The sequence below is a fragment of the Pezoporus flaviventris genome, unplaced genomic scaffold, assembly GCF_033815535.1.
Source record: "Pezoporus flaviventris isolate CSIRO_AGI_PZ_B2104156 unplaced genomic scaffold, CSIRO_AGI_Pfla_v1 ptg000029l, whole genome shotgun sequence".
Taxonomy (NCBI): domain Eukaryota; kingdom Metazoa; phylum Chordata; class Aves; order Psittaciformes; family Psittacidae; genus Pezoporus; species Pezoporus flaviventris.
Window position 1 is genome coordinate 3,960,586 of NW_026892577.1, and position 26,062 is coordinate 3,986,647.

Below are 26,062 nucleotides of genomic sequence, written 5' to 3' on the forward strand. Positions count from 1 at the left end.
CCTAAAATGTTTATGTAGAATGCTGGTATAAGCCCATGGTTCTGTTTCATGTCATATCTGAGCATTTAATCTATGTGGATGGAACAACAATGTAAATATGAAACCATTGGAAAACAGATGGAAGGATTCTTGTAAATAAAAGCAGATATAACAAGCCCCCCATAATGAATAAAATGATCAGGCTATACTCAGCCATTTCAGCAAATCCCCAATTCATATCTGTTTCCAGCAATTAAACTCAGAAACAGCCCTGCTTTAGCTGTCTGCACACACTGATACGCGACTCTATAATTTTGCAATATGTCTTGGGTCTGATCAAAACCCACAATCAGTAGTTGTCTACCTTTAGTAGGTTGCCTAACTTTAATAGTCAGATGGTCCCATAGAAGTCAGAGGGACTAAGTTGCTTAAAATAAAGCACATTTTAAGAGGATCCCTCTTCGGGAAAAGACAAAAAAAACCCATATAAGGATGTCAGTTCCAACAGCTCTGGTTATTAAGAATGATAATTCCAGTCTCTTGGAATTACCCTGGCTAACCCGGTGGACCAGAATACTATTTGATACCACTGCTGTAGAACAAACCTTGCCAGATTTCAAACTGCAGCTTGTGTCCCAAGAGGAAAAATCTTTCTCCATCGCAGGAAGAATTTGGTCGGCTTCCAAAAGTGGTTTATTCCTCCCTTCTTAATAGAATGTCTTTGGCAGATTTATGTGTGACAGACACCCTCTGCAGCTTAGAGAGCTCTAGGTGTAGAAGAATAAATGATGAGCAATTGTGCATTCCACCCCCCAGGTGGGAAGCTGATTGAAAATTATTTGCATACGGAGCTGGGTGTGATGAAAGGATGACCACATAGTGGACTGAGGCTGTGCAGAGTGAGTGAATGTATTCACATGGTCCAGCACTTATAAATGAATACAATTTTATTTTAATGAACAGTAAAGGCAGGAAACAAACTCTGGTTTAGCCAAGCAAATAGAAACAAACCTGACAGAGCCCAAGTAAAATGGTTTTAAAATGCTCAAAGACTAGCCGTCATGACAATCCATATCATAAGCCACATATTGTTCACTTATCTGAAGACTTTTTTTTGTGATAGATTCTGGAAAAGAGAAAGAATTGGATTATAGAAAATGAGCTCTAATGAGTTCAGTGTGTTCTTTACAGCGACATTTTTAAACATTGAGCTGTTTGGGGGTTTTTGTTCCTGAAGTTTCACAAGCATGATAAAATTAAAGGATAAACTACAAGAAAGTTACATTCCTCCAACAGGAACTTGAAGCTGATCATTACAGTGAGTAATAACAAATTTCCCCTGACTGTTATTCTGTGGCAGCTGGGTTTTCATACAGCTCAATCAGGGGTTCTGAAATGAACCTTTAAAACACCTTTACTTCAAAAAAATGACTTTAAATTTTTTTTTTTCTAGTTTTATTTTTACATAGACTGACAATCGAGAAATTTGAAATTAGAATCGCCCTTTGGAGAAAAAAGCACACTTTAATAAGTTTATATAAAGAATTTGTGACTGGACAACATAACATATTGCATAAAACGATGCTATTATCATCCTATTTCTCCATATTCCCATCTTCCATTTAACTGACAGCTGGAGATACAGATTAATTTAGCTCCTAAATGCATAATATTTTGCAGCTTTCAAGACAGTAATGATTAAAACTAGTCCCCCAGATAGGTCTTTCTTGTGCTAAAAATGTATCTTTAAATTCTTTTCTGTGTGAAACGATATTCCTGGACATTTTGAAATAACAGGCCAAAACAAAGGAGAATTGGAGTGCACCTGCAATGCAAGGATGTTTGGTTGCATACCTAGCATAAAAACCTGCTTATCTAAACCCACTGCTAATCATCTGAAATTACACCTTGAACAAAAACTATCAAACACTTAAAATGCATAATGAAACTGGCATACCATTTGCAGAATTTCAATTTCTGTTCGAAGAGTCTCGCAGATACTTTCCCAATCATCATCTTTGTAATTTTCCAATTCTTTCTTAATCCTGTGTCCAAAACCAAATAAATTTTCAGATCAGAGAACTGTTGCTTGGATACCTATTTTTTCACCTTTGGTCCCAGTTGTCAATTTGACTTATGTTAGAAAACCCTCACTGATGTATTTGATGATCAGGATTTAAGTTTGCTAGTTTTGTAATTGGCAGTCCAAGATGCTGCTCTACTGCAATATTGTTGGGTTTCATTCAGCCCTGGCAGTTGTGATGACAATGTGAGGTGCTTCAGAAAACGACACTTTGCGTTTTTACAAAGTGTATCTTGACTAAGTAGTTTTTTAGAAGCATTCCTGGACCGTGTTGTTTTTATAAACCATGAAAGACTTATGGCCTCATTAGTCATAATTTTCCTTATTTAAACATGTGAATTTGGATGTTGATACTTAGGAAGTACCATATGGTGCTGTTCCTACTTTCTCTGGGTATCTGCTTGTAGCCAGAATGTTGAATTTCATGGGTCCTCTGCCTGACCCTGCGCAGCTACTCATGTGTAGTCATTGCTCCACACCCCTCCACAGCCTCCTTTGCTGTTGCTGCTGTTCTCTCCCCACTGCTCCTACTATACATCAGTACTTACTGTTTCGCAGTAGTCTCAGTCAGGAATTCTCCAACTTTTCTATGAAAGGTCTAATTTCAATATAAGTATTTTCTTGCATTCAAAAGGGCATTTAGTCCTGCTTAAAAGGAGACACCTAAACTTTGCACATCAGTGCAGTGGTTTAAATTAATACTCGATAGGCCAAGAGAAATCTATGCAAGAGCTTTTAGTAGTCTGATGAATGCAAGGTGATGAGATTATACTGAGTCTTTCCATGGCTGTCATAAGAAAAGCATAATGAGAAAACTAAAGTTGCTTACCCTTATTACAGTTTCAGTAAACAACATGAGTAATTGTGGACATATAGACAGAATGAAAAAAAAGGAGGAGAAGTATATATTCTGCTTCTCATTAAATAGCTAAACTGATGCCTCAAAGCAGGACTGTGTTTCTTCTGAAGTTGGAAGAGGAAGGAACAACCTCTTCTTAATATATACTGCAATAGTGAATAAATTATTTAACCCTGTTATATAGATGATGCACCTCTTTAGCTGTCATACCGCAGAGAGAGTTTGTTTCCTACACAAGGAAATGGATTTATTAAAATCAAAAGGTATAACTTCATATGAAAGGAATATGGGACCAGTATTACAAAGGAGTAAATGGCTCTTCTTTCAGAAATAGTCCTCCTGCATTTGGAATACATACAAGTGTTTGAACAAAAGGAAACTTTACACTACAGTTTAAGAAACGAAGAATTCACTGTGCTGTAGTGCATTGCTAGTTTACGGACCATTTTCATTGAAAGAAGTTCATTTCAAGATCTAAGATCAGCTTCTGATCTTGATTAAATCAGCTTAACTTCATTGCCTTGCCTCTTAATTTTTTTTCCTGTGTTCTCTGTTAGCATGATATTGGAAGCCTAATTTGTTAAAGACAAACAAAAGCCCTACTTTGCCTAATTTACTTTAGGAAAAGACAGTCTGTTAATCTCAGAAAATGTTCTCTCATTGTCTCCCACACTGTAAAATTGATGCATAGTCTGTTTGCTACTTGTCAGCTAAGAATGATACCAGTCCATGTTAGGTGTACATGATGCTAGAACATCAAGAAGATAAGCAGTAGGAGTTGCTCATCTGTGTCTTGGGATTTTGAATTAATTGCTATTGATGATGTGCTTTGAAATGGGAACATTTTGTGTGTGCATTTAAAAATTTTAAGCAAAATCTTTCATAAAACTTCCAAATGTGGAGACAGCACAGCTCCTTACATAGCAATGGGTAGTGGTGATAAAAGGTGTTCATTTACATGTGGTGTTTAATTTTTACATTAATCAATTGATTCTGCTTCCAGGTCTTCCTTCTTTCTTATTTAGAAGCTAGATAATTACAGCATGTGCCAGGAATATTATATTCACAAAAGAAGGGCTGTCTGTTAGGTTACAGTCTACACAATTAATGCATTGGAGACGCCTGGGTTACTGAATAAATGATGAAGTTATATTGAATGATGAAGTTTTACCAGAAGGAATGTGAGACAACGGAACTATTAAAAAAAAAAAAAAGAAAAAGAAAAAAGAAAAAGCTTAACCTGGAAGCAAATGTGGGGGGTTTTTATTTTATATTTAAGATACGCAAGATATTTATATTCATCTTTCCACTATCATGTTGCATGTGCACACTCATGAAACTACACAGTTTAGATGGAAGGCAGGCTTTCTGTCACCTTTGGAAATAGAAAGAGATGTACCATTTGCCATAACAAAGATTAATATGACAATTATAGACTCCTTATGACTATGATGAAAAGCAAATATCTTTGAAAATGTTGTCTGAAAAATTACATTAGCATTTGGCCCTCCATGGCCTCTGGTTTTGTTTTATTTTTAACATTTTGTTCTCCTTGATGACAATAAAATATGTCTTTTAAAAAGCCATTGCACTGGATTAATAGTGTATTGGTAAATTACAGCATCATGGGTAATGGGCTCTACTGAACAGCTGGAGCTGAAATGCCGTATTTGAAAGGCGGTTTGATTATTCCTCTGAAGAAAACATTCAAGAAAAATAGCAATAGCCAAATCTAGCCTTAAATCTACTTTCTATCTGAACAACAGCATCAGCGTTTTTTTGGACGCTAGCTTGTCCTAGACTGAGCTCTGCTACCAGTGGTCCATTTTCCATAACTCTTGAATGCCAGAAGTGACAAAGAGATGAAGAAGGAGGAGATCCCCAAAGGTGATCAATTTTGCAGCTTTGAAATGAGCACAGCTATTAAGTGTCATTGGCATGATGCTTGAGTTTCAAGCATCATGATACGCACTCTTCTTGAGTTTCAGCTGTATATGCAGAAGATAAACAGGGAAAATAATTGTGAAATCAATACATGCTAGTATTATGAATTGAACTGTGATGAAAATAATGTTATTGTCAAACAGGTGTCTCTTAAAATCAAGCACAGATTGAAATTACTGGATCAAGGCTTCAGTAGCCAAAACTCGCATTCCAGGAATAATTTTATGTAAAGAGGTCTCAAAGAACTAGTGTGTGTAGAAGGCAGCTTGAATATGTGTTTGTAGAGCCTTTTTTTCTAAGTGGGCATGGAGGACCCTACCCGGTTGCTGTTGGAGTTGCAGAAGAAGCAGACTGTCTCTTGGTTATATTTTGCTGAGACAAGTAAAACATCTTTTTCTTATTTTCCATGTTGTCTTTGCCTTTTTTATGACCAATATTTTATTTTTTAACAATAAATAGAAGGGAAAACATTAGAGTGGATTACAAAGCAGAATTGCTTGACGCTGATATACAGGGCATAGAACTCATGGTATAAAATGGAATTCCCTAAGAAGTTTATATACAACTTGAGAGTATGTACACTGATTTTTCTGAGTTTTATTATAAAAATCAGGAAAAATATTTATCAAAGTTTTAGGACTTTATTGAGACAGAAGAAGACAAGACTTCAGTTTATTGTGTCAAGACAAAAGTAGAACTAATGCATTGGCATCATCCAGTCTCAATTCAATACTCAGACTAAATTGATGTACATCTTTCTATAGTAAAAGCAGGATTTTGCTTGCTATTTACAATTTGCTGACAGTACTAAACAGAAAATACTATTGATACAACTGAAGAAGTCAATAAATTTCAGGCTGTTATCAATTGATTGAAGAAGTGAGAAAATGAGATCTAAATGGAATTCAGTACCTCAAAATATAATGTCAAGCACTTGAACAATTGTGCTGAACAATTAAATTGTAGAAGTATGTGCTTGATGGAGCAGAAATAGAATAAAAATTAAGAAAGTGATCTAGTAGTAATAATAAATGCTAGGAAGAAGATGAAACATGAAAGTGAGCAGCATACTAAGATAAGTAACAATGAGAATTAAACGTAAATTTAAATAAATAGAAATACCTTAGGTAAAATAAGAAAATTTCATCTTTTACGGTTCTAGACCAAATAGTTTTAAAATACGTAATTATCATTGATTAAAGTTTGTGTGTGGCAACTGAGGCACAGATTCCAGTTGTGGTGCAACCGAAATCATTTATTGAGCGAGCTTACAGGCTTTTTACAGACCCCTGCCTAGCAGTTAGTATCTACAGCATTCCCCACACTCGTGATTCATGAATGCTATTGGGAAACTTTATAAAAGTAGTTATAGGTTTTGAAAAGCGTGGTTTGTATTTTGGTTTTGGTTTGGTTTTAATTTGTATTCCCTAAATACATAAAACATCCCAAGAAGTCTTTAAGGAATATATTATTATAGATGAATAAACCTGGAAAGGTTAAGGTCCACTGAATTAATCTGCTCATTTAGGGTGAGATTTGCTTTTGTGAATATAACAAACTGAATTTACACAACTACTTTTCATAGGAACTTTATCAATGCTTGAACTTGATCTTAAAGGTCTTTTCCAAGCTAGTTGACTCTATGACTTTCTGTGACTCTATAATAAGTTACAGAGAAAAGAAAAAATGTACAAGCATCAGAAACATCAAAACTGAAATGTGTTTCTAGGGGTCAATAAGATTCCTATTGAAAGGTGGGGAAAATAAATATAGGTCAACAATTCTTATAGTTCAAATATCTTGATTTTTTTATCGTACAGGGAAAGTCAGGTCTCAATCTGGATGTATTAATGCAACTACCCTATTGCTGAAATTATTATCTCTATACTGTGCTGCTTTGCTTCATGTAATTTTCTCAGCTAGAAAGGGTTTAGAGTTCTCCTTGTTCTGCAATAAGGGCTCTCCATTCTCTGCTCATCTTCCAAGCTGAATGCAACTTCCTGGAACAGTGGGTGAGAGATTTATACACAGTATACTTACACCCTCCTGTTTTTGTTTTGTTTTTTTTGTTGGAAATATCTCTTGCTTTTATCTTTGCCACAGCTATATTTCCTTTTGATGTTTATAGTTGTCTTTTGATTATGTAGAATGCTCAGGCCTCTCTTCTTTGTTTCCAGGTACCTATTATTGAAGTCCTTAGTCGTGTACAAGTACTTAAACTTGCACTGTATATAATAATATTCCTCCTCCTTTTTTAGTGACTCCAGTTTACAAGGTCTAGAATTTTGTTTTACACCGTTGTCTTAAAATACCTTCTATTACAAAGCTGCTTTTTCAAACAGTAAGCCAGACTGCCTTTGAGTGTAATTACCTTCTTCTAGCCTCCAAAATGTCTTTTTTTCCAGACCTATTGCTGTTACTATCAGTCATTTCTTTACTCCTTGACAAGTTTCAATATGTTTTCCCAGGTTAACTAGTAGTTTCCCATATGGGATAGTATCAAACACTTTACTAATGTCTACACAGATGGCATTTGCATTTTCTGTGTCTAACCAATCGGTTGCCTTGTCAAAGAAAGTTATAATTAGTTGGATTCGATCTACTTTTTGTAAATCCATACTGCAATTTATAATGGAAGCCTATTTTAACATAATTCAAACTGTAATAGTTCCACAAGGCACTGCTATTAAAAGGAAAAGCTTAAAAAATCGATGAGGAGACTGTCATTAAAAAAACCTCATTTTTGAACCGCATATATTTACTCCAGAGACTGATATTTCCTGATTATAAAATTTAACTTAAAATTAATGTGTGAATTTTATTATTTTACTTTTTTTAATCCACCAGAACCATGCATGTACGGCCTGAGGTAATCTACTCTTGGCATGAAACATTTGTTCAGCTCTAATGAACGTATTTCCTGTGTGATTTGTATGAAAGAAACCATTACTTTTCCCTTTCTAATTTTGCTAATGGAGTTTCTTTTTCTTTATTATGAAGTATAAGAAGCAATACAATATTTTTAAGGATTAGCCAAGTATACAAAACCTTCAACTATTTACAAAGTAAGATGATTTCATGCATTTCCCTCCTGCTACTGCTTTTCTAAAGTAGAATAGAAATTCATGTTTCTAATAAATATTTTACCCTTAGCCCACCTTTAGAATAGCATGAAAAATATCAATTTTAGATAGAAACTCTCTCTTCTTGGTTTAAATAAACTTTAATTAACCACAACAAGTGCAAGGTCCTATGCCTGGGTTGGAGCAATCCCAGGCACAGCTACAGGTTGGGCAGAGAACAGATTCAGAGCAGCCCTGCAGAGAAGGAATTGGGGGTGTTGGTTGATGAGAAAACGAACATGAGCCAGCTTCAGTGTGCACTTGCAGCCCAGAAAGCAACCGTATCCTGGGCTGCATCCAAAGGAGTGTGACCAGCAGGTCCAAGGAGGTGATCCTGCCCCTTTACTCTGCTCTTGTGAGACCTCACCTGGAGTATTGTGTGCAGTTCTGGTGTCCTCAACATAAAAAGGACATGGAGCTGTTGGAACAAGTCCAGAGGAGGCCACGAGGATGATCAGGGGACTGGAGCACCTCCTGTATGAAGGTAGGCTGAGAAAGTTGGGGCTGTTCAGCCTGGAGAAGAGATGGCTGTGTGGAGACCTCATAGCAGCCTTCCAGTATCTGAAGGGGGCCTACAGGAATGCTGGAGAGCGACTCTTCATTCGGGACTGTAGTGATAGGACAAAGTGTAACGGCTTAAAACTTAAACAGGGGAAGTTTAGATTGGATATAAGGAGGACATTCTTTCTGTTAGGGTGGTGAGGCACTGGAATGGGTTGCCCAGTGAGGTTGTGAATGCTCCATCCCTGACAATGTTCAAGACCAGGTTGGACGAGGCTTTGGGTGACATGGTTTAGTGCGAGGTGTCCCTGCCCATGGCAGGGGGGTTGGAACTTGATGATCTTAAGGTCCTTTCCAACCCTAACTATTCTATGATTCTAATTATAATTACTTCTAGGTAGTTTTACTTAAGGCAACACATAAATTTCAAATTAAAATGTGAAAGAAGATAAATAATTAATGTAGTAAGTAATTACAATGAATATAATAGTGAAATTATATAGCTAGGAATTTACTGGTATCAGTTAATCTCTGCTTCAATCCTGTATTGTTCCACTTAAGTGACACTTCAATCCTGTATTGTTCCACTTAAATGACACTTAAGCTACATACTACCTATGAGGGAAATGTGACTCAAAAGAGCTAATGCCAAAGTTCATTCCTACTTTCTGTGATTTTTTTGGGATTGGCATTGGCAGTACAGATGATTAAAATAAGGGTTTGGATTTTAATTGCTGATCTGTTCTGATTAAAAATAATAAAAAAGCCTTTTCTTCTCAAATATTTCTCTGAATTACACACCTGTATCAAAACACTTACAATTTCCAGGGTGCCTACTTTGAGTAAGAGTGTCTTATCCTTAACTATATATGCACTTAACATTCAAATTTTGGTTTAGCTTTTTCTTGTGTGTATTCCTGTGTATATTCTGATGTGTATTAAAACAAGCCTGTAACTGCAGCACCAAGAGCTGTTGGAATTACCAGTGTATGCTTTTCATGACCTTTTGTAATTCTTTGATGGATTTGAGAGAGATTTTATGAAACTGCAGACATGGTATAGGGCATTTTTCTCAGATCAAAGATGAATTGCTGTAATTTGAATTAGCTGGCTACACTCTTCAGCTGAAATGCAATTTACTTTAAGATATATACTTAATTGTAATGAAGATTCTTGCAATGCCAGCTACTTTTGATATTGATTTTTAAGCGGGGCCTAGGTATGTGATACAGTAACAGACTTACAGGGTGATATGGGAGTTACATATATCAGGTTATTGATGCTGATTGTCTCTCACATTTGTTCTAAGGAAGCATTAAAAACTTTGGTATTTTTATCATTTAAAGAGTGGCATGGTTTCCTGCTTTGTAAAAAAAAAATTAGATTTTGTGCTTATTTCATAAGAAAAATACGTAATTTTGATGTATATTACTGGGTCAAAGTCTTCTACTCCATAAATAATAAATACAATTTTCAGTAGAAACTAAAATTCTATTCTTGCAATAGATTCTGCATGGGTAAAAATCTTATTTTGTTAGGCTATAAAGGGCTGTTTCTCAAACATAGTAGGCTCAATCACAGCGATTTTCAATATGACCAAAACTGACTCCTATTAAGATATATAATAGTATATGTAACATTGCATTAATTGGCACTTTGGCTGCAAGAGGTCCTTTGCAAGTGCCAAAGGTGTATCCAGACTGTCAGGGGGGCTTTCTGTTTCAGCCCAGGTGCCTTGTACTTTTGTTTTCCACACTGACACTGAATGTGTTCTTTTCAGGTAGCCCAGAGAAGCTGTGGCTGCCCCGTCCTGGCAGTGTTCAAGGACAGGTTGTACATGGCTTGGAGTAACTTGGTGTAGTGGAAGGTGTCCTGGCCCGTGGCAGGGGACTGGAAATAAATGAGCTGTAAGGTCCCTTTCAACGAAAACCATTCTATGATTATTCTCAGATTCGTTTCAGTGGGCACCCACAGAAGTGGACAGGATGTGTCACTCAAGGATTTGACCCAGGAAGACTAGTGTCATGGACTACATCAGCATGTGTGCTGCTGCAGCTGCTGTGGTCCCTCAAATACCTCTGTGACATGAGAATGTGAAAAATAGATGTTAGGTACTGTCATTTTGAACCAGAATACTGCTGTGCTGGACATAACTTCTTTAAGTATTTCATGCATTTTGAATAGAAAATATGTGCATATATATGACACTGTATTTTAATGTCTCAGAGACACTACAAAGGGACCAGGGCAGATATGATATCTTCAAATGCTAGGCAGTGTGAAGAGAACTGGATTTGTTGCAGATAATTCTGCACCTGAGCACAAGCCAGTGCTTATGTATTGACACATGGGCTGTGCAATCCACAATGATAAGTGGTTCAATGGATAATTCAGACTGGAAAGGATGTCAGGAGGTCATCTAGCCCAATGTCCCTCTCAAAGCAGGGTCAGTTAAAAGGTCAGACCAGGTTACTCAGGGCTTTACTCAGTCAAGTCTTAAAAGCTTCAAGGATGAAAGCTGCACAACCTTTCTGGGAAACCTTTTCCTTTGCTAAGCTGTCCTCATGATACAAAAGTATCCTTTAATTCATTCTAAACCCCCCTTATTTCAACTTTTTGCCCTGTGTTATCCCACTGAGCAGCACTGTGCAGATCCTCTTCCAACTTGTTGATGATGTCCTTGTAGGTACTGGAGGGTGATCAGGTACCTCCAGGGGAACAATTTATATACTGCACTATTTATAGAATATAATACTTTAAATTCCTTTTCATTCTCTTAATTCAGCAGTCCAAACCAAGAAGTGATGTTTAAGTTTTGTTTAATAAAAGAAAACTATTAGAGAGTTGCATGAGTCTGGTAAGATTTGAGATAATTCTAAACAGCACAGTACTATGACACATGAGCACACAGAGCAATGAGGGTTGGCTACTTGACTCGAAAAGCAGAAACTATTAGTACTGACATGGAAGTACAATAAGATCGCTATGTTGCTTTTGGCATCTAAGTTAACTTATTGAGGGCTCTCTCTCTCTCTCGAAGTATTGAGCTTTCCTGATCAAAAGCAAGTTCAAGATAAATATATGATTTAGGCCAATCTGTCCTAAATTTTTTCCAGACTCAGAAATGAAAAAATATTTCAATCTAAAGAAAATTTTTTCAATATATCATTACACCTCAAAGAACACTTGTTTCTTGTAATAGTAATAGCAGTAGGAGCATTACATATTTTATACTACATGCAATTATCAAATAATATAAGCTTATCTTGACCATAAACTGAGGCATTTTATAAAATAAGAAAATCATATCATCCTTCTTGCTTTGGTTGTAAACAACACTTGTTGCTTTTGTAGTTAATAAAATTTGATATATTTTATCCAGTTTTGTGTTCTCCATCCAGATAAAACCAAAGTACCGTTCCACAGAGCTGAGTTAATTTCAGTATGTAGAACAACAGACATATATGGATTTGAATGATTTGCCTAGGATCTTGTAGCAATCAGTGGCAGAGGAGGGGGTTTAAAGTAATATAATTTTGCTACTTCTGAACCTTATACACAAGAAACCTGTTATAGAAAACTAATTACACTAAGTTGGATATTCAGTGGCATCATGGCAGTAAACTACTCCAAGGGAAGTATGTTGTTTAGAAGGAAGATGATAACCTCATGCATCAAAACCTAGTATATCAGGATGGAATGAATAATGTAAAAGAGTGAATTATAACATGCTGTCTCACTGAATTGCTGCTGTTGTTATTATTTATACTGTGCCTTCTATGTATATGTTGAATGCAAAGTTTTTGCTACTATATGCAGAATTGTGAGCTAATTCATTTTTACAGTGAGAGAATTTTGGCCACGTCTCAACACCATGTAAGAGGTCGAAGAGAGTAATAGGGCTGATATATCATTTTCTTTCAAAAAACAGTATTCAGCAAAAATGGGCCATTACCAAACCATCTTTCAGGAAATCACCCAGGATTCTACGCAAAATCTTATGTTTTCACTGAAAGTTTTCAGGAACAAAAAAATACTATGTTTATTTTTGTCAAAAACTGGTAGAAAAAAAAAAGGTGATGGCAACAAAAGTTGTATTTTCCCTGACAATTTATGTTAAGGAATATTTTGGACTAGCTTTTGTAAGAGAAGTTCCTTTGCAATGTCTATTACATATTCTTGAATATCCATGGGCACTTTCATCTGTGACACCATATCATGGGAAAAAGATGGTTAATTCTGTGATATGAGGAAGATATTTTTGTTGAAAACATTGTTTTCTGTATAGTGAGAGTGTAAGCATCACACTTAAACTGTATGACTGATGAGAAATCAGTCATTACCAATCAGCTCCTGGGAAGCAATATTCACTATTAAGGGAGATTGTGGATGGTCTTTTGTCTTGGTTAAATCTTCAAAATTTGTTCTAACCTAGCTTAATTTGAAGGCAAACAAGAACTGATAGTAGAGATCACAGAGAAGACAAATCTACATTTAGTTGCATTAGTACACAGCCCATCTGACCCAAAGAGGTTATTGTGGCCAATCCTTTCCACTGCAATCAGGCTCTGGGGAAGGCTGTATAGCCAGTCTGCAGAAGTATATATAGCATTGGGCAGCTCATCAGCAGTTTGTGCACTACCGCTGTTTTCACAAAAACTGAAGGACGAGCCTTCCCCCATGGGCAGTCTCCTGCTCTTCCTCCAAGTTTTACTGACTTCCTTGCAAAGACTTTCAGGTTTTAGTTCCTTGAAGTATGCATGTAAGGCTTAAAGAATGTAATAACAGGAATTCAAGTTCTGGAATAAAAATGAATGATTCTTCTGATTTCAAGGGAATATTGTACCGGAAAGGTAAAACAGTCATTGCCATCAGCACTGTTGTGCAGTTGCAGACCTAAAATTAAATGTAGGAATTTACTAACATAAGGCTCTTACCTTAAACATTCAGGATCAGTCTGAGGCTTTTTGGTGACTTGGACTTTTTCTGCTTCTAAATCTTTTGTCATTCTTTCAGCGTCCCTGATTTCTTTCTCAAGGTCTAAACATAAATCAACAATTACCTTATAAATATATATTAATCATCCATATTCAAAGACTTCCTACGTTTTCTAAATTTATCTTTTCTAATATTTCTCTGTGAAATTGTTCATAGGGAAAAGGCATCTGAATAAAGAATATGAATTACTTAGTTATTCTAATTATTATGCATATTGCAATCTTCTAGAAAAGTTTGTTCCTTTTCTCAAGCAATATAAGACCATACTTTAGGCTTGTCTTTCTTAGTTCTTACTGTGATATGGTATTTACACTTTTGCAAAAAAGTTACAAAACCACTTCCAAGTTACATTTTTTTTAATCCAAATTTCAAAATCATCCCAAATGCTTGTGACCACCTTTGACATGGAACCTTTCTTACTTCCCTCTGTATCTTTTATCATTTTGCATTTTTATAGGGTTTCCTGTGGCAGGTTCCTCCCAGCTTTGTGTGTGGAATTTTTTTATTCACAGACTTTCATAGCTGAACACACAAATATCAGTAACAAGATCATAGCTGAATTTCCAATTCAGAGATTTAGCACTTAGGCGAAATCTGTTGTTATCTGTCCAAGTAATTTTGCTTGTTAAACATCTGAATTTTAGTGACTTTAATTATAGGTTAATGGGGTTTTAACAATATGTCAATTTTAATCATGGAGTCATAGAATCATAGAATGGTTGGGCAGGAAAAGACATTCAAGATAATCTAGTTCCACCCCCCCTGCTATGGACAAGGACACCTTCCACTAGACCAGGTTGCTCAAAAAAAATTCCTTCCAGCTTTCCTGCAGGCCCCTTTAGGCACTAGAAGCTGCTTTAAGGTCTCCCCAGAACCTTTTTTTTCTCCAGGCTGGAAAATTCCAGCTCTCTCAGCTTGTTTTCATAGGAAAAGTGCTCCGGCCCTCAGAGCATCTTCATGGCCTCCTCTGGACATGCTCCAACAACTCCACGTCCTCCTTAGTTGGGGGCCCAAGAGCTGGATGCAGGACTGCAGGGGAGTGTCTCACAAGAGTGGAGTAGAGGGAGAGAATCCCCTCCCTCAACCTTCTGGTCACGCTCCTTCCGATGCAGCCCAGGACATGGTTGGTTTCTGGGCTGCAAGTACACACCGATGGATCATGTTAAGCTTCTTGTTAACCAACACCCCAAGTCCTTCTCCTCAGGGCTGCTCTCAGTCCATTCTCTACTCAGCCTGTATTTGTGCTTTCCACATTGAAACACTAAATTCTCCATTTAAGTATATAACTTATTAGCAAAAGTAAAAATTTATTTTTCATATTTATAGCTTATGTTTCAGGGCACCTGCAGACTCCAGTCTCACTGATATTTAAAATAAATCTCACTGAAATCCTTATTATAACTATGTTAAAAAGTACGTATTATATAATGTAATCATATATTAACCCCTTGTTTCTATGATTTCTTTTTCTTCAGAAAAATAACTTCAGGAGGTTTTTCAGAAGCATTTCTCAAGCCATATGTAATTATTATAACAAGCGATTATCATGCACACCTTTAAGTTTATTTTGGAGATTAAGTAAGTCCTGCTTTAACTCATTCTTCTGCAGTTGAAGTGCATTTAATTGAACATTTTTTTGTTCCATTGACTCCATTTCTAAAAAAAATTAATATATTTTAGGTTAAAATGCATTGCAGTTTTAGTCTTCATGGTATAATCTTAAATATTGTTAACTACTTGCACCAATCTTCATCTAGTCAAAAAGAATCTTAAATATGAAATTTAAATCAACTAAAATCAGTCATATAAATTCCAGTTCACAGGAAATTATGTCATATGATATACCCATAACTGTGAAAGAAAATGTTTTCTTTTATTAAGATATTTTACATATTTTGTTGACAGGCTATAAAAAGAATGTTTTCATTTAGAGTAACTTCAGATATAAAGGGTGATGACTTATAGGTGGTGAACCTACCAGCAGGACTAAAGAAAAGCCTGTGTTTGTTTAGTGTTATGGACATTTTAACCTGAGCATTGACAGCATCTGGAATTAATTGTGATAGTTTTCCTGACAGCTGGAGGTCCTCATGGAATTTCCTTGCTATGAGTTTCTTAATTATTTTCTTTTAGTGTTGTCAGTGTGCTCAGGACTGTAGCAGACAGAAAGACAGACAAGTTGTACCTCAAAAAAAGTGCAATTTAAAAGGATGGAATCAAGACAGTACCAGAGCCTAGAGAAGAATGTTAGTCACCTTTCATGTTCTACTGATCAGATCTGCCTGAATATGTAAAAATTAATCATTGAAAGTAACAGGTGCCAACAAATATGGGATATTTTCAGTTGTAGATCAGAATCAGAGCATCACGAAAGAAGTTGCCATGAAGTACAAACTCAAATAGTCGTATTTCAGTGGCTTTACATCAGATATCGGGAATTCAAAGTGCTGGTCTTTGATAAATCATAGAATCATGAGACGGGAAATGACTTTGAGGGGTATATACTGCATTTCTCCTTCTGAAGACAGCACCAGCTCTACCTCTGTCACTTGTGACAGACACTTGTCTAAGCTGTTTTTAAAGACTTTTGGTAATGGAGACTCCTAATTCCTTTGGCAATGGAATCTCCTAAGGCAGAATGCTTCAGTTGTTCATTGTTCTTAGAGAGACTTCTAAATAGCCAGCCAGACCCCCCTTATTGTGGTTTACACTTGTTACTTCTTATTCAGTTCACTATAGGCATGGTGAATGTATTAATTTATTTTTTACAGGATCCTTTAATGATTTGAAGACCGATATCCATCTTCTGACAGCCTTTTCCTTCATAGGTTAAATGATCCCGATTCTTTATTTTCTATGTTTTTAAAATTTTAATATTCTCCAGACCTCTGATGACTCTCACTGGTCCCATGTAGATTCCCTCCAGATAGTCCACATTTTTTCTTGAAGTGTAACATCCAAAACTAGAGGCACAGTACTCCAGCTAAGAGCTTAACTGCCCTAAATAGACTGATGGATTATTTTGCATGTTTTAAAGGTCAGAATTATGTTTATGTCTCAGTGTGGTGTTGGCATTCTCATGTCATTGGCTCATGTTCAGCTCGTGGTCCATGATGACTCCTATTTCCTTGCTGAAGGGTTGCTTTTCAGTCTGAGTCTCTGTTCTGAGAAATCTCTCAAAGATAAAGTTATACTGTGGCAATAAAAGACCACTCCTGCAAGACACCTGTACACAAAATTCTTTTGAAATTAAGGAAATTACATAACTGGTGATTGTATCGGTTATTATAATCAGTGCAAACCCAATACAGTATTTTATGTGTGACAATGCACCTCTGTGCTGGTCAACATCAGGCACTGGGAGCCACTCCTGCAGGTCTGCTGCTTCTCATAGTGGTTGTAGTCAGAAAGGACCGAAGAAGATAGGGAACAGAAGAGGCTTTAATTATGCTTGTGTAACGTGGAATGCCAGACCACGCTCTTTCAGTGTAGTGCTAAAAGGAAGTCCCAGACAGCAAGGAAATTGATTTAAAATTATTGTTTTGCAGAGCTGTATTTCACTGGTTTGTATTAATTCTCTGGTAAACCAAGATAAATATTTTAATACAAAACTTACCATTTTTCAACAGAGCTGCCTCATTCTCCAAATCATTTATTTCAGCCTTGAATTTTTTTCTAATCATAAGATCCCTATTACTTGTTAGTCCATACTCATTGTTAAACTCTGTTACTTCTCTAGTAAAATTATCTTCCTCTTCAGTCATTTTTCTCTTTGCATCTGTCTGAAAAAAAAAAAAAGGGAAAAACTTGAATGTTCAGGTGAAAGTCTTTGTTAAGCTAGACAGACTGAAACATGCTGGCGTTTATCAAACATGTACTACAAATGTAGCATATTTACTTTTCCTGACTTATGAGAATGTGAAAATGATCTACAGCTCCATAATTTTGTCTGTTGTTTTCTCCTTTTTTTTTCCTCTGAAAAAGTGAAGGATGTATTCTTAATAATAGAACGTTTAAAAAAATCACTGCATTACATTACAAACCTGTGCCATCAGTTTTCCAGTTAAACCCCTTATTGAAATTAGTAGAAAGTTCTGTTTAAAGTCTGTAGCATACTATGGCTACTCTGTTTTTTTTATTAAATAGAATAAAAGTGCTGTATATTCCTCTGCAGAATGCAGACTTACTTTACCTCCCTCAATACCTACCAAAAGAGATATAGTTGATAGGAAGTTACTGTTTCATTTTCTGGAAAAAAGTATTCTAAAGAGAAAGGCGTTACTAAATTCCTTTCAAAAAATCTTAACTGATTGTTAAATTAAATAAAATGAAGTTACTCTCATAAACAGGAAGAAAGACATTATAACCTATATATCAAACTTGACTAGTTGCAGTTAAAAGAAACCACACTTCTTCAAAGTATATTTAGTTTTTATAGCTAAATAGTTTTTCTATGATATTTATAGTATTTATTCTTTCTTTGTATACTTCAGATTGAGAATACTTTGGATCCTGAAGAACTGGTGATTTACATTGAATGTTTAAGATTCAGCTCTGCTTATTTGGTACAAATACATATGCGCAGAAGACTACTCATCTGTGGCTTTCCTTAACATCTACATATCCAAGGACCCTCAATGTACTAAGAGGAAGGCAATATCCAGGTTAGCACAAAAAAGAACTGGAAAGCTTGTTTTCTGTATATATCTCTATAAGCTACCTATTCAGAGGTGGCTAGGTGTGTCCAGCATCAAAGAGGTTGTGTGGCATGCCAGTATTTCTAAAATGTGGAGTTGGCCTCACTGATTTTTGACTTAGATCCTTCTCAATATGTTTTATTGTGGATGATGCAGTCCCATTTAGGTGAGACTTTCCTAGTTTTCTTTTACAAAGGAAATAATGCATCCAAATTGGAGTTCTATCACACAACAGCAGACATTAAGAAATGAAGTCAAGAATGCTAAATCAGCTTTGCAGATGCAGCATACATTACCTTAGACCATGGTTTAAATTAATAGTGAGAATTTATCTACATTTACATCAAGTATGGTAGAGTAAAAAAAAAATATTTTCCATATTTAAAACATTACTTCTTCCATATTTTTAAATTTGAAAGCTGGCTATTCTTATATGGTAGAGAAGAACTGTTTGAATACCATAGCTGAAAACATACAAAGATTTTAAGAAGACTGCTCTTTTGATTAATAAGTTCAGCTTTCTGCTTTTCTAAGCTCTCTTCACGTTTCTTCAGAATTTCTAAGCAGAACTCCTTTTCAGACAGATGCTGAACCTTCCAAGAGAAAAGACAAACAATTAAAAAAGGTTATAAAGTGAGGTCATTGTTTTACTATTTCATATACTTTGATACTGTACGTAAGGTTCTTGGTCCTGTTAAAACACAGCTTGCATAGCTGCTGGACTAAGCAGAAGCATAACAGCTCTTTTTCCCCCCAGTAATCTTCCAATATACAACTAAGCCTTTGAAAAGACACATTTAGTCCTGATCCATCTATCTAAAGTAATTCTGTTCAGTTTAGGAGATTTTGGTTTTCAGGTTAAAACCAGGAAACATACTGATCATATGGGATCTGGTACCTAACATGATAAGATGTCCTACATCTAATTGTGTAAAGCTCATTACATACCAAATCAGACAATAATATCAGAGGGACAGGGTTCCCACATCATTGTTTTTACTGAATAGCTGTAGACATCATCAGCTCTGAAATGCTACTACCATTGTATACATGAAGGAGGGAGGGATATGCTTATAGCTTTCTGAGCACAATTTCTGGAATTCTTAGCCAAAGACATGGAATGGCAATTAGCTCATTGGTTCAAGACAGTTTAACCATAAAATCCCCAAGCCCCAAATGTCTATTTTGAATATAGTTTTATTCTTATTTTATTCATTTTAAACAGCAGTTTATCTGATAGAATGGTATGCTGTTCCACCATTTCATTTTCAAAATTTGCTACAGAGTTCCTGTCAATTTTCCAGTGAATTTACTGTATCATTGTCTAACCTAAGTTAAGATATATGGTGGGATAAACTATAACAGCAGAAAAATAGGGAACATCTAGGTGCTGAAGAGTCTTACAGGATGAGAATCATTCACCTGATGAAGTGGAGAAAAGGAGGTCAAGAGAATGACTCAGACTGTAATACTCAGAACAATGGGGAGGGAAAGTAAAGTTAGGAGAATTGCCCACAGACTGTAAAGGCCCAGGGTAAGCATCAGGAAGTAAATTGAATAGTCAGGCTGATACGTGCCTGTGTGCAGAAGCAAAAAAAGACCAAATAATAGTGATATTACAGAGGCAAAAATGAAAATATTGTAAAATGAAATAATGTAGATTAATTTAGAGAGGGTGCAGATGACAAGCATCTGATCAAAAAAGGAGGATAGTGAAATCAAATGCCATAAGACTAGAATATGAGAGTTACAAAGGAAAGGACCCGTTTTTTCCCTTATCCCTGATATGTCCAGCATGTTAAGTGCCCAGAAAGTGCTTGCCTCATGAATATTTATTTTATATATTAATTCAAAGAGAGTAGAGGATCTTTTACCACTGTATTTATATTATTGAGCATAATGAGCTGCGGTGTAATTTCTCCATCTGTAAGATGCCAACTTAATCTATGCATTTGCAACTGATTTTTTTTGAAGAAATCATTGAGCCATGAAAAGCAAAATGCTATAATTCAGGTTCTAATTACATGCTACCTGATTGTACAGAACAGAGGAAAAAATAGCATTTCCTAAGACTCTTTGATTGACCACAGGCAGTCTCTGTGAAATAGATGTCAAAACACTTTTGAACTCAGCCTCAGCTGCTCGGTCAGGCATAAGCTGTTGTGCATGCACGTGCTTGGATGTGTAGGCTTATAAAGAAGTGTAGTTATTTAGACAAAATGAGCAGCATTAGCTGAACAACATTATTTAACATTGTTTGAATCACATTTATTATTGTAGACATATGTAAACTTAATTCCTGTGCTGAAAAATAAATTACTTTAAATAATTTTAATAACTATACGATCTTCAAACCTAAATACTGTCTGATCAAAATGCATTTCTTGATTCCACTTGTTTTTTGTATCATTTCTCATTTATACATGAATCAATGTTTGACTAAGAAAGCAAGGAAAAATAGTTTTGTGCACATTAGTAAGAATGTTATTAATCCTGGGGGGTAAAGCACATAAGGTTTAATTAGGAATAGTTCTTCAGCTCTTCCCATTAGTTGTTTACAGTAATGTCTCTACTCTTGGACCCTTCTGTACCTACCACATAAACCTTGATATAAATCACAATGCATCAATAACAAATTAATAGTATAAACATAAATTGTGATGTTAATAAATAAATTTATGAGGAAGACTACAAAGGACTTAACCACTTAACCTTACAATTCACACCCAGATAAAATCTGTCAGTTAAGATACTATTTTAAAGCACTTTTGGGTTCTGAGATTGTGACATCCATAAATGCAAGCCCGTGAAGAGCCGCTTGTATGATTACAGTCTGAATTTGCAACCAGTACATATTTGTAAATGAGTTCTCTTTTATTCCTATCCCCTTCCTGTAATGTTGATATTTATTATACATATTACACAGACTTTTACAGGAAGCAGAAGAGCCTGGTTTTGGAAGGATGAAAACCATCCCCCAAACATCTATCTTCACAACTAGGTGAGGCAATCCCCAAAGGTTCTTGAAGATGTTTACTTAAGTGATAGAATATAACAGTTCTGACTTCAAAGGAGGCTCCATATGCTTTCCTATTGTGCATATACATTCTGCTAGCTTACACACTTAAGAGCAAATGAATGATATTTAGTCCCTGCTCATGTCAGGGAGGGTGTGAACTGGATGATCTTGAGGTCCTTTCCGACCCTAACTGTTCTATGATTCTATGATTCATTTTCAGCCATAAATAAATAGATTTTCATTTTTTTTTAATCTGAAAATACGTCTTCAGTTTGGTTAAATGAAAAGCACAATAAAATCTTAAAAACACTACACAGATTCAGAACCTTTCCTCTTTGTTGTCCCTAGAAAAACTCTTACGCCTTGTAAGCCCTAACTGTGAGCCTAGGCTCACAGGAAGATCTTTAGTATGTGTCTCAAGATCCTGTCAAGTAAACACAGGGAATACTTCCATATATTTTCTACGAAAGGCCTTTATTGAATGGCAATGGGCAGCAAAGGAATGGTTTCTGGGCCTCTAAAGGAAAGTGCTTTAACAAGCTCCAGGATGGTTAATACAGAACCTGGGATGTCTGATGGCTGTGTCTTGTGAACAGACTGACCTGGCACGGTGGTCTGCTCCCTGCCAAGCTGTGTCTGCAGGGCACCGGTGACTGCCACATGCACAAGTGCTGTTTCCAGTGCTTCCAGATTATGGACGTGTTACCTGGAAAAGTTCCTGTCCCTGAGGTGAATGAGTCCCTGACCGCAGCCAGGAGCCAGCCTGAGGGGTGATATTTGTGAGAGGGGGAAAGATGCTGACAGACCATTTTTCACTACAGAAATGCGCAGTGTAAGTTTTCTCTGTGCTGTGGTATTCGATAGGTGAAGCGTATTCCTTGAAATTGTTTATGAATCTATTCCTGAAAGAATAGGTCATATATTTGTAGATATAATGTATTTCATTATTATGTATACTATAAACATGCCTGCTCACCTTAGTTTCCAGTTTCTTTTTTGCAGTGCTCAGCTCTTCTTTTATTTGGTTAATTTTTTCATAGCTTCTATTTATGTTGAATTTAGCTGGAACACAACAAAAAGCCCGTAAGAATGTGTGCTCAGTTTGTAAGTTAGTGGGGGTGGAAACTAGACGATTTTAAGGTCCTTTTCAGCCCAAACCAGACTATGATTTTAAGTCACATTCTTATAAAAACATGCTATTGGCAATAAGCAGCCAGCCCAGCTGCCAGCCAGTTTTCACTGATCCCCTCATGACCGTGGGTCTACCCTGCTTTTCCCTAGGGAAATGGAGAAGCCATTAAGTGTGGTCAGTGTCATCGCCACAGGATAGCGGCCATGGGGCAGACCTTGTTGGATGAATTGTCTTTTCTCCCTCGCCTGTTTCTCTGTGAACTGTATTTGCTGGAACAAGGCATCCAGGTTCATTTCTGTCTTCTTGTGGAGCCTGTGGGCTCTGTGGGTCTTGTCTTTGCTGAGGGCTGGTTGGTTAAAGCTGGGGTGAGCTGGAGGGAGGTGAGGCTGGGCCCGGACACAGCCCTTCCCTCAGGGCTCTGTGCTGAGCCAGGCCTAGGCTCTGCTCTTGGCTCTGCCTCCATGGGGTTGGAAAACAAACCCCAGACCACAGAGGGAAGTGACCACGGTAGATGGGATATGGCTGCTGAGGAGGAGGTGACAGTGTGGGACGTTTGGGCTGCAGAAAGTAAGGGGACAAGAGTGAACCTCAGGCAGAGGGAAACATGGATGACAGGCTGGGGGAATGCATAAGATGGAAACGAGCATGCTGAGAAGCAGCACGGTAGGAGCACAAGAAGGAATATATTTGGCTAGGCAAAAGGCAGCTGACACTCTGAATCTTGTCAAACTTATGCATGTTTGTGGAACATTGGTTCTGACTCAGAGTCTGGGGAGTTCTGACTGTATTTCTCTGGGAGGTGTGTTTTATACCCCTTTTGTGTTGTTCAGAAGCTGGGTTTTTACACCTTCCTTTTTCTATGGAGTGATCACCATCCTTCTTAAATATTATATCTGGTCAGATTTGTTCATCTTTTGAAGACTGATCTCTAAGCTTAGCAGTTAAAGAAGTGGGGTAAGATCAGCTATTATACAGAGCAAGACAGCAAAGCTAACTACACAAAACATAACTAACCATGGTCAGATCAACTCAGCCGCCTTTCACCATTAATGTAAAATGACAGTGTTTGTGTTCCAGTTGGTCTAAGTAAGCAAAGATCATAACGTAGCCCATTTTATGCTCTCCTGCAACACACTTGTCTGAGTTTACTATGCTTTGAGCACCTTTCTGGTTTGTACACTGTAAATGTAAATACCCAGTTGAAAATGTAATTCATATTACAGGGCTTGTTCCTACATCTTGAGAAGGATTAATTACATTCTGTACAGGGAATATCTATGTGAAGTTTGCCTATCAGCTTTGAGGCAGAAAAAGCCTGCAAGAGTGGAACTTTATAGCTTTCCAGCCTTTTTAACATTGAAAAAGATCAGGATTATTGGCAGTCCTGTCTTGCTAAAGAGTTGTCCTCAGAGGAGATACTGTCTTAGAACAGACTGCAGCAGCAAAGTTCAGAAATTAGAAAATCTTTGTAAAACGCAAAAAAATATACATGAGAGTACCGATGTCTTACTCGTGAAAAAACTGTTCTAAGTTAGCAGAATGAAACTGAGAATTCTGGAAATATGTTATGTTATACAATTTACAGCTTTAAAAGCACCACGTTATAGCTGATAGTGTGTTATCAAATGGTGCTTTTTAAAGAAAAGACATTGCTGTCTCTAAGAAAGATAATTTGATGAAATTTAAACCCCTGAAACTAGCACATTATGTTGCAGGAAATGCAATTATTTTTTAAAATGGAACAAAGAGCAACTGAGGGAGAAAAGTTCACAAAAGTGAATTTCGAAAATGTTTCAGAAGTGAAGCTTCCTATCCAAAGGCCAAAGGAAAAGCGGATGAATCAAACAGGAACAAGATTGAGACAGTGATTTGTTACACAGGTCTGATGAGTGAAAAAGTCATTTTACAAAATTCAAGAAAATGAACTGCTCTATCAGTGGATCAAGGAGAAAATAAAATGAAAAGCTGTCTTTGAAGTTTTTGAGACTTGACTACTTTTGTGTTTCGAACTGAGAAAGCTGCTGTAGGCTGGGATGGTGTTCAGTGTCACTTATTAAAGAAACGACTGTGTTTTGTGGAGGATGCCTCTAATTATGTCAAAGGGACTGTTCTCCCTAGAAAGAGGAGTCTGGCTCCAACTATACTTCTCACTGTCTGAGAATGACCATTCAGCGCAATAAACAGTTAGCTCTGTAAAAGATTCCTTCAGAGACTGAGAAAATTCAAAGTGGAACAAGTATTTGACATTAAGTTTCATATCTTTTGACTCCTGCAGCTATTTGACACATTCTTGAGTTTTACAGGGGAAATTAACTCACTATAATAACTCAGGATCGTATGAAGTGAAATGTATACAAGTGCCTTCAGAATCAGTATCATTACTTCAAAAGTGTGTATTTACCTGGTTTTCATGGAAACGGACAAGATCATATGAGCCTAAATGTTTCAGAATAAAAGAAAATTTGTATTACCTTTGCTCAACTCCGACATTTGGAAAGTAAAAGATTTTTTGTAAATCATTAGGTATTAGAAAGGTGACTTTAATTTTATTCTGTTGGTCATATCAGTACATCCTAATCTTAATCTATATCTATATCTTAATCACTGTGCTGTAATCAGGTCATGTCTCTCTAGTGTACTTCAAAATTAGTAATTGCCCTTTGTAATCAGGCTGCTGTGCTGGTAGTGAAGTTTCTTCTATAAGTTTATTCTCTAGTTTGTGTAGGAAGAAGAAAAGCAAGATTTTGTTTGCAATTTCAAGTCACTATAAAAATATTTATTAGTGTAATTTATCTCAAAATCATATACAGTCAGATCATTTCAAAAATTGTTTTTCTGAAAGCCAGCAATCAAAAAGGCACGGGTAAAGAAGTGGTGGGATAAAAATTATACGATGCAATATGGTCTTCACTGGAAAAATATATAGTAGAAACTAGAAATTATAGGATTATAGCTACGCATAGATTTCCATTTTTGTGTTTAAGCACTGTATTATATTTTCCATATACAAATTAAACTGCCTCTTTTTGAAGCGTTGTATTCATAGCAAACCTTCCCAAACTACGCCTCTTTGGTCCTTCTTTGCTCTTGGTGGTCTTTGTATTTGCCATCTATTTTTGCACTAACTTTTTTCTACCTTACATGAAGGAATAAAGTCAAATTATTCTGTGGTGTAAATTCACAGCTATCACTTTGTGTTTAATGCTGAAGTCTGAGCTAAACTTTACTGGGAAATAGTATCTATATGTGTGTGTGTATGTACGTGTGTTTGTATGTGTGTATATACGTATATGCATATAAGAGTGAGCACTAATGACTTGGAATGCAGTGTTGAGCAGGAATGCTGATGGAGAGAGACTAAAAATAGTGAGAAGCCCAGTAATAATTTGGCATAAGCAGGCATAAAAATGGTAGATGTATGCAAAATTAATTTTGTAATGTAGCTTTTAAAATCAAAGCTTTAGCTCTGTTATTTAAAACATCATTGTTAAAATACAGCGAGCAGGGTGGTAGTATGTCATAGAGTTGTTTTAATGCAAATCAAGAACATTTCATGTGGCTGTTCTACCGCTCCCGCTAGCCACCCATTGCTTTACAGGGGAAGATGGAGCTGTTCTGTCTTCCATTGTCTGTCTCATGCCTGGACTGGGAGGGTATGAGGGAGGACAGGAACAGCAGAACAAACACTTTGTGGTCTCTGCTTAAATATACTTGATTTCCCAATATTA

At 36.5% G+C, this 26,062-nt stretch overlaps 1 protein-coding gene and 1 long non-coding RNA gene across 4 annotated transcripts in view; one reads left to right on the forward strand and one right to left on the reverse strand.

Moving 5' to 3' along the window:
* CCDC172 (coiled-coil domain containing 172) lies at positions 1–23,436 on the reverse strand. Of its 3 annotated transcripts, XR_009744330.1 has the most exons (8): positions 22,549–23,436; positions 22,179–22,264; positions 18,660–18,776; positions 17,103–17,268; positions 15,041–15,142; positions 13,426–13,528; positions 991–2,024; positions 1–70 (listed from the first exon to the last, which is right to left on the reverse strand). XR_009744330.1 is itself a non-coding variant. In XM_061458662.1 (7 exons), the coding sequence occupies exons 1-7, from the start codon at positions 22,625–22,627 to the stop codon at positions 1,910–1,912; spliced, it is 768 nt and encodes a 255-aa protein (XP_061314646.1). In that variant the 5' UTR covers positions 22,628–23,436; the 3' UTR covers positions 909–1,909. The 3 variants fall into 3 exon arrangements, 2 of the variants coding, with proteins under 2 accessions (XP_061314646.1, XP_061314647.1); XM_061458662.1 differs by lacking the exon at positions 1–70 and having other exon boundaries at positions 909–2,024; XM_061458663.1 differs by lacking the exons at positions 1–70; positions 18,660–18,776 and having other exon boundaries at positions 909–2,024; positions 22,549–23,435.
* LOC133272056 (uncharacterized) overlaps positions 21,772–26,062 on the forward strand; it is a 20,514-nt gene continuing 16,223 nt past the window's right edge. Inside the window, exon 1 of the long non-coding RNA XR_009744331.1 lies at positions 21,772–21,972. This is a non-coding gene — a long non-coding RNA (uncharacterized LOC133272056). The remainder of the gene's footprint in view (positions 21,973–26,062) is intronic.

What these genes read in the sequence shown, in the direction of transcription:
- CCDC172 (XM_061458662.1), bottom strand. Translation starts at nt 22,627, where the DNA reads ATGAACCTGGATGCCTTGTTCCAGCAAATACAGTTCACAGAGAAACAG. An exon ending in GGCAGCTCTGTTGAAAAATG is followed by an intron (nt 15,143 to 17,102) that starts GTAAGTTTTGTA and finishes AATTTTTTTTAG; the next exon opens with AAATGGAGTCAATGGAACAA. An exon ending in TCTCCAAAATAAACTTAAAG is followed by an intron (nt 13,529 to 15,040) that starts GTGTGCATGATA and finishes ATTTATGTTTAG; the next exon opens with ACCTTGAGAAAGAAATCAGG.